The 15,809-nt window shown below is 33.0% G+C and overlaps 4 protein-coding genes across 4 annotated transcripts; 2 read left to right on the forward strand and 2 right to left on the reverse strand.

Annotated features, from left to right (window-relative positions):
* The first annotated feature begins 2,100 nt into the window (after positions 1-2,100).
* On the forward strand, positions 2,101-3,751 carry LOC114375342 (scopoletin glucosyltransferase-like). Its single transcript, XM_028333118.1, has one exon. It carries the CDS (start codon positions 2,197-2,199, stop codon positions 3,640-3,642), a length of 1,446 nt encoding a protein of 481 aa, XP_028188919.1. The 5' UTR covers positions 2,101-2,196; the 3' UTR covers positions 3,643-3,751.
* An 848-nt stretch (positions 3,752-4,599) lies between these two features.
* Positions 4,600-6,575, reverse strand: LOC114375343 (uncharacterized protein At4g06744-like). The gene has a single exon (XM_028333119.1). It carries the CDS (start codon positions 6,118-6,120, stop codon positions 4,807-4,809), a length of 1,314 nt encoding a protein of 437 aa, XP_028188920.1. The 5' UTR covers positions 6,121-6,575; the 3' UTR covers positions 4,600-4,806.
* Positions 6,576-7,192: 617 nt separating this feature from the next.
* LOC114374028 (elicitor-responsive protein 1-like) lies at positions 7,193-8,837 on the forward strand. Its single transcript, XM_028331613.1, has 7 exons — positions 7,193-7,359; positions 7,434-7,538; positions 7,616-7,742; positions 7,816-7,887; positions 7,972-8,023; positions 8,114-8,462; positions 8,543-8,837. The coding sequence occupies exons 1-7, from the start codon at positions 7,314-7,316 to the stop codon at positions 8,566-8,568; spliced, it is 777 nt and encodes a 258-aa protein (XP_028187414.1). The 5' UTR covers positions 7,193-7,313; the 3' UTR covers positions 8,569-8,837.
* Positions 8,838-12,083: 3,246 nt separating this feature from the next.
* On the reverse strand, positions 12,084-14,745 carry LOC114377307 (cyclase-like protein 2). The gene is made up of 7 exons (XM_028335755.1): positions 14,274-14,745; positions 14,137-14,181; positions 13,793-13,865; positions 13,294-13,391; positions 12,824-12,894; positions 12,602-12,731; positions 12,084-12,490 (listed from the first exon to the last, which is right to left on the reverse strand). The coding sequence occupies exons 1-6, from the start codon at positions 14,632-14,634 to the stop codon at positions 12,606-12,608; spliced, it is 774 nt and encodes a 257-aa protein (XP_028191556.1). The 5' UTR covers positions 14,635-14,745; the 3' UTR covers positions 12,084-12,490; positions 12,602-12,605.
* Between the last annotated feature and the right edge of the window lie 1,064 nt (positions 14,746-15,809).

Below are 15,809 nucleotides of genomic sequence, written 5' to 3' on the forward strand. Positions count from 1 at the left end.
TTTAAAAATATACATAAAAAATAAAAAATTACACGAGTTTCATGCAAGTTTACCAAAACTCGATAACATTGAACGACCGTGTGAATGAGTTTTCTAAATTTATCATGTCTTTCAAATCAAATTGTTCCTATCTTTTGTAGTTGTCTTATTTATATGTAAATATTTACATGGATGTAAATTGATCTTAGAGATTTATATTCAATATCTAACTACAAAATGTGAGTAAAAAATACATACTCCAAATTTGAGAGACTATCATTTTTTTATCCTCTTTAATGTCTCTACTTATATTCTCTCTCAATATTTTAATCCATCCAAAGATATGATAACTTCGAAATATGTTTTGTAAAAATCTTGTTCTTTGGCCTAGATATCACTTGAGAAATATGGACGAAAAACTTCGAGTAAGAGAAAATCTTAAATCCTTTTGTGAAGGGATACTTTCTGATCGATAATTGTCGAGATCAATTATTATTACAATGCATCATAAATATATAATTTTAAATATTTAAATTATGTCATCATTAAAAGTAATAATAAGTATTTTTAATAGATCCATAACTAATAAATATTTACAATATATAATTTGTATTTTAATTAAAAAAAATGTCAACCAAACATTTGTTTACAATCTATTTTTAGTTGCTTACCCTAAACTTCAATTGAAAATAATTTTCAGTGTATATTAATTTATTAGTTGAGATGCATTAAAATAAAATAATTTTAGCATTAATTTAACTAAAAAATTGAAATATAATTCAATTGAAATATGGTGAGAGTATAATTTTGGTGAATGGAAGAATTAAATTCAATATTTGGATTAATAATATTTAATATATAAAAAAATTATTCAAAAAAAATTACTCTTCAATAACTTGATATTTTATAATTAAAAATAATTAACCGTGTACTTTAAAGACATTGTTTGTAATATATCTATAAATATATGATACAAAAGTGTCCAAGATGTCAAAATAAAAAAATTATAACAATTCGATACAAATAATTTAAATTCAAAAATTAAAGTTATACATAAATTAAAATACGAAAATAAAATATTTAATTAAATTTAATATTTTATTTTTCTGATTTTATCATTTATTTGTATGTTAAAATGATTTTTAATTTAAAATATAAATTGAATTAACTTTATTTTCATCCAAAAAAATTTATAACATATAAAAAAAAGCCAATCTCTTTAAATCATTTTAATTATTTAAACACCACAGGATCCTTCACGTATACATATTATATGTTTTTTTAGAAATATTATATTAAAAAAAATAAAAAAGAACGTGCGGGTAAGGGAGAGAATCTGACACGTCAAATTCAATTCAACGTATACAATATTAAAAGTTTGGCACGTTTCCCTATTAAGAACGATACAACCGGTTGCCTTTAAAAAATCTGAACCGTTTCATTTTTAAATTATTAAATCGAATGGATAGCATTCATTACTTGATTTTTTCAAAACTTTCGCACAACTTTGGCACCCTAGACATCGTCAGTACCAAAGCATGAGGAGTTCACTTAACCAATCATAAACTTTTAAATATACATTGTATTTTTGTTTATTTTATAGTAGTATAATTTAAAAACCATTTGAAATTGTATTTTTTTATTTTTTATGTTATTTTCATTCATTTGAAATCAAAGAATAAGAAAATGTTTGATAAACACTCAATTTGGCAGGAGACGTTAAGGAAGAGAGAAGAAAAAGAAAAAAAATGTAATAAAAAGAAGAAAAAAAATGAGAGATATTAATGCTGATCTTTAAAATAAATGAGTTGGTTTGTATTAGCCTTGATTGCAAAGTTTAAAAGTTTGTTATCCAACCTTTTGGATCAATGTACAGGTGTAAAATTGAATTCAAAACCGCGTTTTAGAATAAAGGTATGGTATGACGCAAGGGATTACGAATTCTGCTAGCATCCTGACGCAAGGAAGTACGTATTAGAATTTAGAAGTGCCCTCCACCATACAAACAAAATATTGAAAGCAAATTGAATTGATTATTGTTAGTACTGTGGTTCATCTTTTATAGTGATAATAATAGGTTATTAGTGAGAATGTTGAAATATAAGTATTTGGTGAGGCCGGCAAATAGAACATATTGGTGGGAGTGGGTATATATAGAGTAGTAGTATTTGTGAAGCAAGAAGAATAAAAATTGTTAGTGGTAGTGGGCGGGGGAATATGGATGGGGAACTACACATAATGTTATTTCCGTTCCCAGGTCAGGGGCACTTGATACCAATGAGTGATATGGCGAGAGCATTTAATGGAAGAGGGGTGAGGACAACCATAGTGACCACTCCACTCAACGTAGCCACTATTCGTGGAACGATAGGAAAAGAGACAGAGACAGATATAGAAATCCTGACGGTGAAATTCCCTAGTGCAGAGGCTGGTTTACCTGAGGGATGCGAAAATACAGAGTCAATCCCCTCCCCTGACTTGGTACTGACTTTCTTAAAGGCAATCAGGATGTTGGAAGCCCCCTTGGAACACCTACTCCTTCAACACCGTCCTCATTGCCTTATAGCCAGTGCTTTCTTCCCTTGGGCATCTCATTCCGCCACTAAACTCAAAATCCCCAGGCTTGTCTTTCATGGCACCGGTGTCTTCGCCTTATGTGCCTCTGAATGCGTCCGACTCTACCAGCCTCACAAGAATGTTTCTTCTGACACCGACCCCTTTATCATTCCTCATCTTCCGGGAGACATCCAGATGACAAGGCTGTTGTTGCCCGATTACGCTAAAACCGATGGAGATGGAGAAACTGGCCTCACAAGAGTCTTGCAGGAAATAAAGGAATCAGAGCTCGCAAGCTACGGGATGATTGTTAATAGCTTTTACGAACTGGAGCAGGTGTACGCAGATTATTATGACAAGCAGCTGCTACAGGTACAGGGAAGGAGGGCGTGGTACATAGGTCCTCTTTCCCTGTGCAACCAAGACAAAGGCAAGCGAGGAAAGCAAGCTTCCGTTGACCAAGGAGACATTTTGAAGTGGCTGGACTCCAAGAAAGCAAATTCGGTGGTGTACGTTTGTTTTGGAAGCATAGCCAACTTCAGTGAAACTCAGCTGAGAGAAATAGCGAGGGGGCTTGAGGATTCGGGGCAACAATTCATATGGGTTGTGAGGAGAAGCGACAAAGACGACAAGGGGTGGCTTCCAGAGGGGTTTGAGACAAGAACGACAAGTGAAGGGAGAGGAGTGATTATATGGGGTTGGGCACCCCAAGTGCTAATTCTGGACCATCAAGCTGTGGGAGCCTTTGTCACACACTGTGGATGGAATTCCACGCTCGAAGCAGTGTCGGCGGGGGTCCCCATGCTCACCTGGCCCGTCTCTGCAGAGCAATTCTACAATGAAAAGTTTGTGACCGATATACTTCAAATCGGGGTCCCTGTTGGTGTTAAAAAATGGAATAGAATTGTGGGGGACAACATAACCAGTAACGCGCTTCAGAAGGCACTCCATCGTATAATGATAGGGGAAGAAGCAGAGCCTATGAGAAACAGAGCACACAAACTGGCGCAAATGGCAACAACGGCGCTCCAACACAATGGATCATCTTACTGCCACTTCACTCATTTGATACAACACCTTCGCTCCATTGCAAGCCTTCAAAATTAACTCCCCCATCCCTTTACCCTCGCAATCAACTTTGCCTAATAACTACTTCACATCTCAATGCAAATAAATTGAATTGAATTCGTGATATTCTTCAAAGTTTATTTTAAAATTATTTGTCATTTTTTTATTATAAAACAATTATTTCATTTTATTATGAATAAAATATTTAACACAAGAAATTACATGATCAAAATATGAGAGACTAACATACCATGGAGTCTTTGTTAATTCATGAGCAACTCTATTTGCTTGTATTTATTGTCAATTTTTTTTATCAACTATAAAATTACTTATTGATATTTTATTATTAAGTATTTATTATATTTTAATATAAATATATGATAAGATAAATACATATATGCAAAAGAGTAAAATATTTTAAAACTTTTTAATTTTTTGTGAAGTAATATTTTTTTTGTTAGCACTTATTGAAGTATCTATTTTTAAGAGTAAATCAAGATTAATTGACCGTTTTGCTTATATCTTAGCCTAAATCAGCATTGCCCCATTAAGTTAAAATGAAAAGTCAATTCATTATGGCCTGTCATATTCATACGCCCGTATTTGATCTTCTCAACTACCCTTATCCTTGTTAAAAACTTATTTTCGATGGTATCAATGGCATCCTTGAGAGTTGACACTTTACTGAACGATACTTCAATCAACTAATTCCTTGTCAACAAAATCGTCCATAGGTAATCCTTCATTGGTGTGTAGAGAAATATATATTAGTTCTTCATTCCTCCATGCATGCGCTTGGTGTGTAGAGAAAGGATTAATTTTTTATTCGATTCGTCCAGAGTAAAATTAAAACTTTATCTTATCTATTTTTTATTTTAATTTTCAAATACGAGGTAATGGAATAAATGATAAAAAAGAATAATTTAAGTTGAGAAAAGAATTAAATCTACGCAAGTATTTTGAAAATTAATTACATCAGCACGACACCAAACTCCATCCAGTCCAAACAAACTGCTTATTCATTAATCAGCGTACAAATAATGACAAGATACATGACAAACACGTGTAGGTAAATGCAAGTACGTAGTAATAACATATAGTACAATTGATCTGATGCATATATAAATGAATCCACGTAATGCAGTTTAATAGTATAGTACGTACGTGGGATGACATGGATGGATCATATGGATGAGAAGCTAGCTAGAGATGAAGATGATGAGGGTTGAGAGAGTTGTAAGTTAGCGGAGGAGCGGCGGCGGCGGGGTGGGTGTGCGGGTAGTATCCCTTACAAGGGACGTAATGGAGATTCTTTGGATTTGGGCAGGGCTTGATCTTGGAGAAAAATTCTGTGCATTGTCCGTGAGGCCTTTGATTTGGAAGACCCAGGATGCAATTGTTGCTCACGTCCAGCACTTTGTTTTTTATGAGGTTCCTGCATGCAGGGCCAACCTGAGTGAAATAGTTGTCGGATAAAGACAGGCTCCCATTGTTGCGGAGTCCTGGGAGCTGACAAAGCATCTCCGGAACTTCTCCGTAAAACTGGTTGCGCTCCAAGTTGAGGAACTGGATGCTTGCCAAGCAGGCAAAGGAGTGTGGGATGGGACCCGTTAAGGAGTTTTTGCTGACATCAAAGACGGTGGCCTTAACGAGGTAGCCAATTTGGAAGGGCAAGCAGCCCTGGAAGTGGTTGCCCAAGAAGAGGACTTCGGTGAGGGTTTTGGAAGCTTTGCCGATGCTTGGGGGGATTGGACCAGTGAGCTGGTTGTTGGCAAAAGTGAGGTACCTGGCAGGAGTGGAGCCAAAGTTATCGGGGAGATTGCCAGTGAATTCATTGTTGTTGATGAAAATCACATCGAGATCCAAGTCAAAGAGTTGGGGTGGAATTGGGCCGGAGAGACGGTTGAACCTGAGGTCGAGGAACACCAGCTGCTGGTCCTTGGGCTTGGGCTGGAGCACTTCCTTTGGGAACTCGCCCTCCAATTTGTTGTTACTGAGGTCTAACTCGAAGAAAAATTTGTACTTGGTGATGTCGGTTGGGATGGCACCGCTGAAGTTGTTGGAGTTGACGTGGAAGAATGTGAGCTCTGGTATCCTGTCCAAGAGGCCGGAGAGCATGAGAGCTGTACATTTTTTTCCAGAGAGGCCAGCTCCATTCAGATCTAGTCCCGCAACTGCTTGCTGTCCGTCTGGATATTTCGCACATCTCACCCCCCTGAACTTACAAGCGTCGCTACCCTTCCAGTTACTCGTATACCCATTTGGGTCATCCACTAAACGAGTGAATTTTTCAAGCGCTCTGCGAGCTCTCTCCAACCTTACTGGTGGTGGAGGTGGAGGCGGTGGGTGACACTTCGGGGGAGGTGGAGGTGGAGAGCCGTAAAAATAACCGCCTTGCACGTGGCCACTTGCTCTTATAGTTTCCCTTCCGCCCACCCCTTCCTCTGCCCCAATAAACATAAATGAATGAAGCAATAAAGACAATATTAATAAAGCGCACATGTACCTGGTTCCCATCTTTAACTTCTCTCCTTCTCTGGCTACACGGTGTTGAATAATGAGAGCAAATGTTTTAGTCCGGTACGTGCTTTATATCATACGATCGAGGAGAAAAGTCAATTAAGTTTCACAAGCTTCTCTCAACCTTTGTACTGAAAGGCTCCTGTACGTGCCTTCTTTTAATTCAATGGGGAGCATTTTCTTCTTCTCCACACTCCATTCCTTTACTTTCTGGTCGGTCCTCGACTATTACCTGCTCTCAACTCCCAAATACCGATGGAAAATTAATGACAACTATACACAAGTAGATTGATGTATAGATATTTGCCCCATCCCGTGAATTAAATTAGGGCTGTTCTAGGTTGATAAAAAGTTAAAGATTAATTTCTCAAAAGGACCTGCATTTAGGAATAGTAGACAGTGTAATTTATTTAAATTCTGATGAGATGAAGATAAATGTTACAATAGCAAAACCACTTAGTTGAATTCCCTTAAGACATGACGAATAGCAAAAGCTTCAGGAAGCTGAGATAATCTTCGAATATCCTAAACCATACAGATCAACTGGTGAGATGCCTCACAAGAATTAGAAACCAGATTGAGAACCTCCAGAGAGTCATGAACTCATCCAACAAAACTTATCTTGGAATTATGAATTCCATTTTTATTTTGAGACAAAATATTTTATAGGTAATTATTGTTTTATGTTTTATTCATTTTTTTAAAGTTTGAATATTCATTCAAAATTAAAATAATAAAAAATGTAATAAAATAATTAAAGAGAGTAACATAAAAACAATTAAAAATAAGATAAAGAAGTATATTAAAATAATGAAGATAACAAATGGAGAAAAAAATATAAATCTATATGTTATTAAATAATAAATAAAGTTGATTGCCTAACTTCTTAATTTAGTTAAATAAGATTATAAATTAGTGCAATAAGTTAAAGGCTATTTATTTAACAATGATTTAAAATGAATTGTAAATAGTCCCGTTAGTGAGGGACGGATCTGATGGCCCTGATCTAAAAGACAGGAATCATGTGATACAGCTCTTGTTGTAGGGTATATAGAGATAAATATAATATGAAAAGGAAATGGAAGAATAGGGTTTTGGAGTTGGGTAGGGTGAATTGCAATTTCAATTAATTAGAATTCAACGTTTGCAAATTGCATATTGTTCTTCTCTTCCTCTCTTCCTCTGACTCCATGTCGTCGATAACGGGCATCCAGGGGCAACCTCTTGAGGTTACGGGTAAGCAAATGAAATTGAAATTGAAATTGAAATTGAAATGAAGGGATGTATGATTTTGAATTTATGGATGGCAGTGGTTTCGTGCTCCAAGTTGAAGGACACAGAATGGATTTCAAGACAAGATCCGTACGTTTGTGTTGAGTATGGCAGCACAAAGTTCCGAACCAGAACCTGCACAGGTCGGTCAGCCCTTAGTTTTTGATTTTGATTTTGATTTTGATTGAGTCGTTGACCCACGACGACCTTGACCTTCCAGACGGCGGAAAAAACCCGGTATTCCAAGAGAAGTTCATCTTTCCCCTCATTGAAGGCCTTCGGGAGCTCAATGTCCTTGTTTGGAACAGCAATACTCTCACCTTCGACGATTTTATAGGAAGCGGAAAGTATGATACTATAGCCCTATGCCTCTTTCTTCCATCTATTATCCTCTCATTTCTCCTCTTCTTCGATCTTCAGGATTCAATTGCACAAGGTTCTCTCTCAAGGCTTCGATGACTCTGCTTGGCCACTTCAGACCAAAACTGGCAGGTACGGTACCCTAATACTTCCTATCCCTTCCCATTCAATTAGGTTTTGATTTTACCAAGTTATTCATTCTAGTAATCTTGGCAGATACGCTGGTGAAGTAAAAGTCATATTGCATTACGCAATTGCAAATCAAAGGGTAAGTAAACCAGCTACCTACATTTTCATTGTTTATTTAGATCATATAATTAGTGTGTCATATATATAATATAATTGGAATTGATTGCAGCATAAATTAGTGTCAGGCCATGCTCCATCAGCACCTCCGTATGTGGCAACAGCAACTCCTCCCGTCCCTTCTTCATATTCTACTTCATACCCGCCACCTCCTTCTGCTACTTCCTACCCACCACCACCATCACCTCCCTCTGCAACTCCTTACCATACAACTGGATCTTATTCTTACCCACCGCCGCCGCCACCTCCTACAGCTTACCCTCCCTATTCCTCACATTCATCTCCCTATCCACCATCATCATACCCCCCACAGCCCTCCTCGTATCCTCCTCCTCCTCCCCCATCATCATATCCCCCTGCTTCAGCTTATCCATATCCACCACCTGCAGGCTATCCTTCTGGTAATTATTATTATTATTGTTTTCTAATTACTGCTGCTTGCCTTTCTCTGTCCTCCTAACTAGATCCTTAATTTATTCAGGAATATACCCTCCACCACCTTACTGACTGAGATCTTCTACCTTCTCAACCAAGGAACCAACATCAACATGCCTTGTATGCCAAAAGGGCCTTCAGACTCCCTTTCAATGCTTGTTCAAACGCCCCGTGCTTTGACCTTTTGAGGTGTCTTGCTTGTAAAGTGTTTATTTTATACACATTCAGATCCAATTAAAGGGCACCATTTTTTTTTTCGCAATTGGATGTTCACGGACCATTTTCCGGTTTTCTTTTGTCTCCGTAAGGATGAAATATCTATCAATCGTTTATCAGGTTGCTCAAAAAGTAGAGTTGATCAGCGTTAATCAGATTACTCTATGTTGAATTCAACACACAATGAGCTTCATGAGCAACTAAAATCAATGCGTCCATTATATTCTTTTTTCTTTAAAGAAATAAGAGGATTGTATTCCATTAGGATCTCAAATGATTTTAAAAGATTTTCTTGATCTTCAATTAAGTTTTTTAAATGATAAAAATAAGTCTTATGATTATCAATTTAGATTATCATGATGAGTTTAATAAAATTTATTGATATTAAATTAAGATTTTTTTATCACTTTAAAAAGTCTTTTGATATTAAAAAATAATGGATTCTTTAGAATAAAATTTGATGAATTTCATATAATTTTTTTTAGTAAAAAATAAAAATATTATATTCATTAAATAATTTTACTCAAATCCTTAAGATTTTCATAGACTCTTTTTTTGTTGTCACACTTTTTTCTTTAGCGCTAAGAAATTACGCATAACATTAGAATTGTTCTTACAATTAGTATCATAACAGGGTTAAGAATATATGTTTTTCTTTATTGTTTGCATTTGACTCTGTTTTTCTTTTTCACAATGCGCGCAAGTTAGGTATATATGAAAGAAAACTTTGCGATGCTTTCATATCCGATTATTATAAATGCAGCTTTTGGTTGAAAAAAATGTATTATGATGATAAAGAAAAGAGACATTTTGTTAATGATCCTGTACGCATTGTGTAATCTTTTGTATTTGGTCGTGCCTTGCGGTAGCCTGCGCTTGTTTTTTCAAATGATAGAAGGCTATACGAGAATATTATTTTTTCTTTCAAATTGTGCCTGCGGTAATGGCCTGTGCTTGTTTCTCTTAATTATTTTATGATTGATTCTTGTAAGTTTGAAGGATTTCTAAAAATCTTTGAATTTATTTTAAATCTTATAAATTCATAAATTCATAAAATTATTTTAAATCTTTTAAAATTTTAGGATATAAATTTTGTAACATTCAAATGAATCATAAAAATCTTTTAAAAAATTTAATATATCATAATATTTCTATATGATTTTTAAATCTCAATCCAATACATTCCTACATTTTGTTGGACAGTAAAAAAAAATTTAAATGACAATCATTTTTGTGTTTTACTATTCAGTATCTATTAGTCAATATTTATTTTTCTTATTTCCACGTAAAAAAACTCATTATATAAATCATAGATTTAGATCTTATCTCATGATGATGCATATAGTAGGAGGGTCTTTTTTTTATGTAAGTTAGAAGAATAAAAATTATTAGATTTTATAATAAACGGTCAAGTTTAAAATATGTAAATATGTTTTTGCTTAATTAATTTTTTCATATATGAAAAATAGGTCATTTTCATATTAATATCTAATATTTTTTTTTCAACTACTCACTAGAAAAAAATTTATGTTTCAATTTATTGATTGTCGTTAGTCCTCTTCCATTAAATGATGACGTGACACATAAAATCCGATCTTGATATTTAATTAGACTTGATAACATGATATGACACACACTATCGTTTAATGGAATGAAGGAAACTAATGGTAGGTAGTAAATTGAAACATGAAAATTTTTCAAGTAATTATTTGACAAAAAATAAATTTTTAGATAGCAATTTGAAAACATATTATTTTTTAGATATGAAAAATATATTTAAACCATATATAATTGGTGTTTTGCGAATCAATGTATGCATATAACAAGTTATGTCTTCCCTCACTCTTTTCTCTCTATTCTCTCAATCCAAACTATATATACCACCATTTGATCTTGTTAGATTTTCTTTTAGCTTTCTTCATATATTAAATATATGCATCTTAACTCTTTAATTTCACCTTTAATACTATCTTATTAATCTAGTTTAGTTGGTTAAACATGATAAATTGATATGAGTTATTGTAAATTTCAAATAGTATTTTTTTAATTCCTACCAATAAAAAATATCTTATTAATTTAATGTATTTCTTATTTTGAATGAGGAATTATCTTAAAAAAACAAATAAGATAAATTTTCTAAAGTCAATATAAAAGTAAATTATATATGTTCATCAAGTTATTTTAATTAATTTTTAATTTTTTTACAAGTTTATAAATTTATTCGATCAAATAAAAGTGTTTGAGAAATGATTTTTTCTTATTAACTTATAAGATTTGCTTTTAAACATAACTTAAATTTAAATTTATGTTTATCATTTTTATTTTTAATAAAATAATAAAATTTATCATTTATCTGAAATTAAATTATTTATTTTGATAAAACTCCTCTTTATCATTTGTTAACCAAAAAATTATTTTTCAGCTTAAATATGTTTTTCATATCTGAAAATAAATTATTTTTAGATTGGCTAATAATTTTATGTTTCAATTTATTGCTGTTAGTTTCCTTCGAGCAAGTGGTACCATGACTAACAGAATGTCATATCATGAATGACACATTATTGAAAGTAATGACATGATAATGATATGTTAATGATAAAGAGACTAACTATAGGTAATAAATTGAAATAATTTTTTTAGGTACTTATTTGAAAAAAAAATAGATAGAAATCTAAAAATGATCTATTTTTTAATTATAAAAAACTTAATTAAATTTCTTTTAAAAAAACCAAGCGTTATTAAATCTTATTGATTAGATGTTTTCTTGATCAACTTAAATTCATTTTATGTGTTATTTGAAATTCTTTTATTTTGCTCGAGAAAAATCCCCTATAAATTCCTATCAATTTTTTTTAAAAAAATATTTAATATTCAAATAATTCATTTTGATCTATGGTATTGTAAATTCACTCAAGAATTGAATTCCTCTCTCAAAGTTTACTTAAAAAATAAATTATTTTTCCTTCCTGTTTTGAACCAAAATATTACCTAGGGAAAGGACATTTTAATGATTGAGATCTACCAGCAATGAGAATCCCGGATAAGTGAGTGACTATTCTGGAGCGTTATTGTTATAGTTGCTCCTTTATGCTATAATATATAAAGACTCGTGCTCTAAGGTGAGGCTTGTTGATGATAGGTAATTAATACTTAATAGTAGTAATGCATTGACTTGTTGAAAATCCTCTGCAGCAGTACTATACTAGCTAGAACGTTACATTCATTCATCCTAAGATTAAGAATGAGCGTAAGAAGTTGCCAGCTGAAGATACAAGGAAGCTCAAACATACTCTATTTGGTCACATCCCTTTGACTGTCACCTCACACTCACTCCGATCAAAAGAATTTTATTAACAAAGGAATTATTACTATTAGAAACCACACACATTGTTATTATTTAAACAATTCCAAACATCCTTCTTAAAAAATAATAATTCCAAACATCCATCCATATAGTGTATTTAAAAGTACGTAAGAATAATTGCTATTTGACATTTGTTATACCTTCACTGCATATTACATAGTACTTTATATATCATCCAATATCCATACTGCTTTATTTCTGAAATGATTTGTAGGAGCGTTTATGCACTTTGCTAAGCATTTATGATACCTTGCTCCAAATGGACACGGGACACCACTTTATATTTATTTTTCCAACTTATTCGTATTTAAGAAAACTACATTGAAACTCAACCTTATGCTCGTAATTAAGACCCATTTCCAAGCATAAACCACTGCTGCATGTCGTGTCGGCATTTGGACTGCTAGCTGTTGACTGAAAGTGAAAGTGATAAGAAGAATGCTATTCGTTTGCATTCATAAACGAAACAATTAACGAGGAACAAGTGTCACAAGCCTGCATATTAAACAAAATGCAATTAGTTACCTTATTATTTGATGAGAATGCATCTTATGGGTGATCCCTCAGCACCAGCCAACCTAAGAGGTAAGCAATGGACCGTATATATTCCTGCTGCCACATCATCAAGCTTCAGGCCTTCCACGAGAATGATTTCCTAAAGCATTTTCACTTGTTAGTATATATATGCTAACAAACAGTGAAACATAACACGTATCATTTCTCAATCATAATAAAAAAGTTCCTTACCCTGCCTTTCAGAAAAACAAGGTGAGCTGGAATCAAGTGGTCGTAAGCAGCAACAGATAGATAATCTATTCCTACATTGCAACAAAGTTGGTAAAGAAAAAGAAAACAAATATTTGAACTTAAAGTGAGAGAGGTCAAGATTCACAGTACTCGATCATTTGCCATAAAATCAGTACCCACAACCACAAACAACAAATGAAATGGTAAACAAATTATCCACTAGGATTTGGGATGACTCTTTTATAGCTGCTCTGTCAGCAATCTAATGCCAATATCAAACTCCCATTTATTTATATTGAAACAATGTACCGGAGGCAGACAACATAAAGTCTATATTGCTAGTTGATCACATTGATTATAAACAATTATGCAGTGTTAGTAATTAGGAAAAGCAAAAATCATGGTAATTCAACTCCGTAACCTAAATTCTGTGATATTGGGACAAAGCAACCCAAATCCCGAAGTCTTACCCACAAGCTTAATGTCAGTGTTCTCCACTAGCCAATTTGCTCCATCTTCTGTGAATCCCACATAGCTTGTGTCAAATTCCTTCTGATACATAAGCCGCCTAATAATTTTTTAGTTAGTTCCAGTGTTCCACATTTCACTTCTATCAAACTATTGTATGTTAAATCAAAATAAGATTACATATGCCTTTGTCTTGCACATTAATAGATTAAAGTGATATCTTCGAGCCATGAATTAACTAGTTTTGAAAATGTTAAATTTGTAACCAGTCCATAATCAAAATTTAAACAGTATGATGTCAGGCTAGAAACATAGCTAATTCAATTCAGATCGGATTCAATAGGAGGTCGCATCTAATTTTTAGAATATTTGACAAAAATACTCCCTTAACAACACCAATAATAATGTAAGAAATAAAGACAGTTTTTAAAAAGAAAAAGGAAAAAAAATGAAGAATTAGAGAGAAAATCGAGTCTGTAACAGAAAATTGAACATTATTACCTGTAAGTATTTAATGTTCGGAAGAGCACACGACGTACGCCCCTCGGAATATTCAATGACTTCATAACACCAGCTGGAAAATAAAATAGCATTTTCATTAAGAAAAGTTGCCTTCCAATTTTGTATTAAGAAGCTATAATTGGTTTTATATGCAGAAAGTAATAGTTGAAGAACGTAGGCCAGAAAATTAGATTGCACTCCACTTCACGTTCACGGTGATAGAATGCAAAAACTTGAGTTAGTATAGTAACTAGAAAACTACACAATATTAATGTCATTCGACAAATTCCTGCAAAGTTGCTTATACTGATATAAAGTGGAAGAAATTCAAGTGTGTTACATACCACTGATGTTTGTATCTCTTGGAACATCAACTAATAGTGCAGGGCCTAAAACAGTAGCAGAAATGAATTAATTAAACATGCATGAGCAATGCATAGATCTGACATATTTAATTTAAATGATCGAAGGGGTGAGGTACCATTAAGGAGTAGTAAATCGAGAGAGTCGACATCAAAGCCAGAATGGAAATAGTGATCGAAAACATGTCCGGGAGCATCGACATGGGTGCCGCTGTGAGCGGGGAGCTTGAATTGGGAGAAGTTAGCCAGAGAACCATTGGCCATGCTTCTTGTAAGCCACAAAAACTGCCCAAGGCTATCCTTGGATTCCCAGGCAGGCATATCAGGCTGGTACCTGTGACTAATATCAATGATGATTCTTCCATTCTCGTTCTCCACCACACATACACAACCTCCTATGCCCACGCACAAGCCCAACACACAACCACTCATTATCAGGGCATGCCACCAGTAGCAATTCATCTTCTTCTTCATCTTCATGCTTTGGTTTCGTTAGTAAAGAGGCACGTTTTCACTTTCCACTTAGCTCATTCATACATATTACAAGACAAATTACTTATTTTCTTTTTATCTTAATCCTGCCATTCATTGGAGGAAAAGAATCCTCACTACTCCCAAATTCAACAATTGGATTAAAAATTATTTTCACAAAAAATTCAACCTTATCTTTAATATATTAATATTTGTCCTTTTGTTTCTTCATTAAATCACCTAGCTAGTCAACAAAGGAGGCCTCGTACGTCACAGTCTGCTACCTAAACCCATTTGTTTTATAATAATAATAATATATAAAAAGAAGGGATCAATTACATAAGTTACACTTGGATCGATTCAGAACTCTAATAACTAGTGAGAGCAATTTATTTAAAAATAATAATTCATTATACCTATGAAGATAAATATATAAATTTTAAGATTATAAAATAAATGAGAGAACTTTTTTAATAGTCAATGGTTTCAAATATTTGAAAATAGAGAAGTAAAATATAAAAATTTAACATATTTATGGAATGCATTTGTACATACTCACTTGAATATGAGTCCGGCCTGGTTGAACTAACTTATACTAATTAATCATATTTTATAAAATGATTTTATCTCAAAATTTATAATTATAATTAGACTAAAAGTACATGCTGATCACATGTCTAGAAAAATTGATTTACAACTTATTTAGATATAACATACATATGTGTAAGTGTTTGGGAGAACTTATAAAAATAACATATGATAGTCAAACTATATTTTATAAGCTACTATAATAGCTTATCCAACACATTCAATATGTCTATAAACTATTTTTAGTTTATTCCAAAAAGTTGTTTAAAATAGCTTATGAAAACAACTTATAACTAATATTATAACAAACAGTTTAATCTCATGCTTCTTGTTTAATTATTAAAACAATTTATACATAAGTATTTACATAATAATTACTTATTCAATAAAATCTTAATTAAATTATTTATCCAAATGAAACTTATATGTACACAATTTTATATTAATTCAAAATTATTGAGTATATCATTGGAATCTCTAAACTAACATAACATATATATTTTAAAATATGTCAAATATTTAGTATCCCATTTATCTCTTATAATAAAAATTCACCTAATTCATCCATTAACATATTTTATGATATCCAATTCGTC

Source organism: Glycine soja, chromosome 11 (genome assembly GCF_004193775.1).
Source record: "Glycine soja cultivar W05 chromosome 11, ASM419377v2, whole genome shotgun sequence".
In the NCBI taxonomy this organism is placed as follows: Eukaryota; Viridiplantae; Streptophyta; class Magnoliopsida; order Fabales; family Fabaceae; genus Glycine; species Glycine soja.

Excerpts from the sequence above, each read along its gene's own strand:
- LOC114374028 (XM_028331613.1), top strand. The coding sequence starts at position 7,314 with ATGTCGTCGATAACGGGCATCCAGGGGCAACCTCTTGAGGTTACGG. Across the intron at positions 7,360-7,433 it reads GCAACCTCTTGAGGTTACGG|TGGTTTCGTGCTCCAAGTTG; the intron begins GTAAGCAAATGA and ends TATGGATGGCAG. Across the intron at positions 8,463-8,542 it reads ACCTGCAGGCTATCCTTCTG|GAATATACCCTCCACCACCT; the intron begins GTAATTATTATT and ends TAATTTATTCAG.
- LOC114377307 (XM_028335755.1), bottom strand. The coding sequence starts at position 14,634 with ATGAAGATGAAGAAGAAGATGAATTGCTACTGGTGGCATGCCCTGATA. Across the intron at positions 14,182-14,273 it reads CGATTTACTACTCCTTAATG|GCCCTGCACTATTAGTTGAT; the intron begins GTACCTCACCCC and ends CTACTGTTTTAG. Across the intron at positions 12,732-12,823 it reads TTGTTTTTCTGAAAGGCAGG|GAAATCATTCTCGTGGAAGG; the intron begins GTAAGGAACTTT and ends AAAATGCTTTAG.
- LOC114375342 (XM_028333118.1), top strand. The coding sequence starts at position 2,197 with ATGGATGGGGAACTACACATAATGTTATTTCCGTTCCCAGGTCAGGGG.
- LOC114375343 (XM_028333119.1), bottom strand. The coding sequence starts at position 6,120 with ATGGGAACCAGGTACATGTGCGCTTTATTAATATTGTCTTTATTGCTT.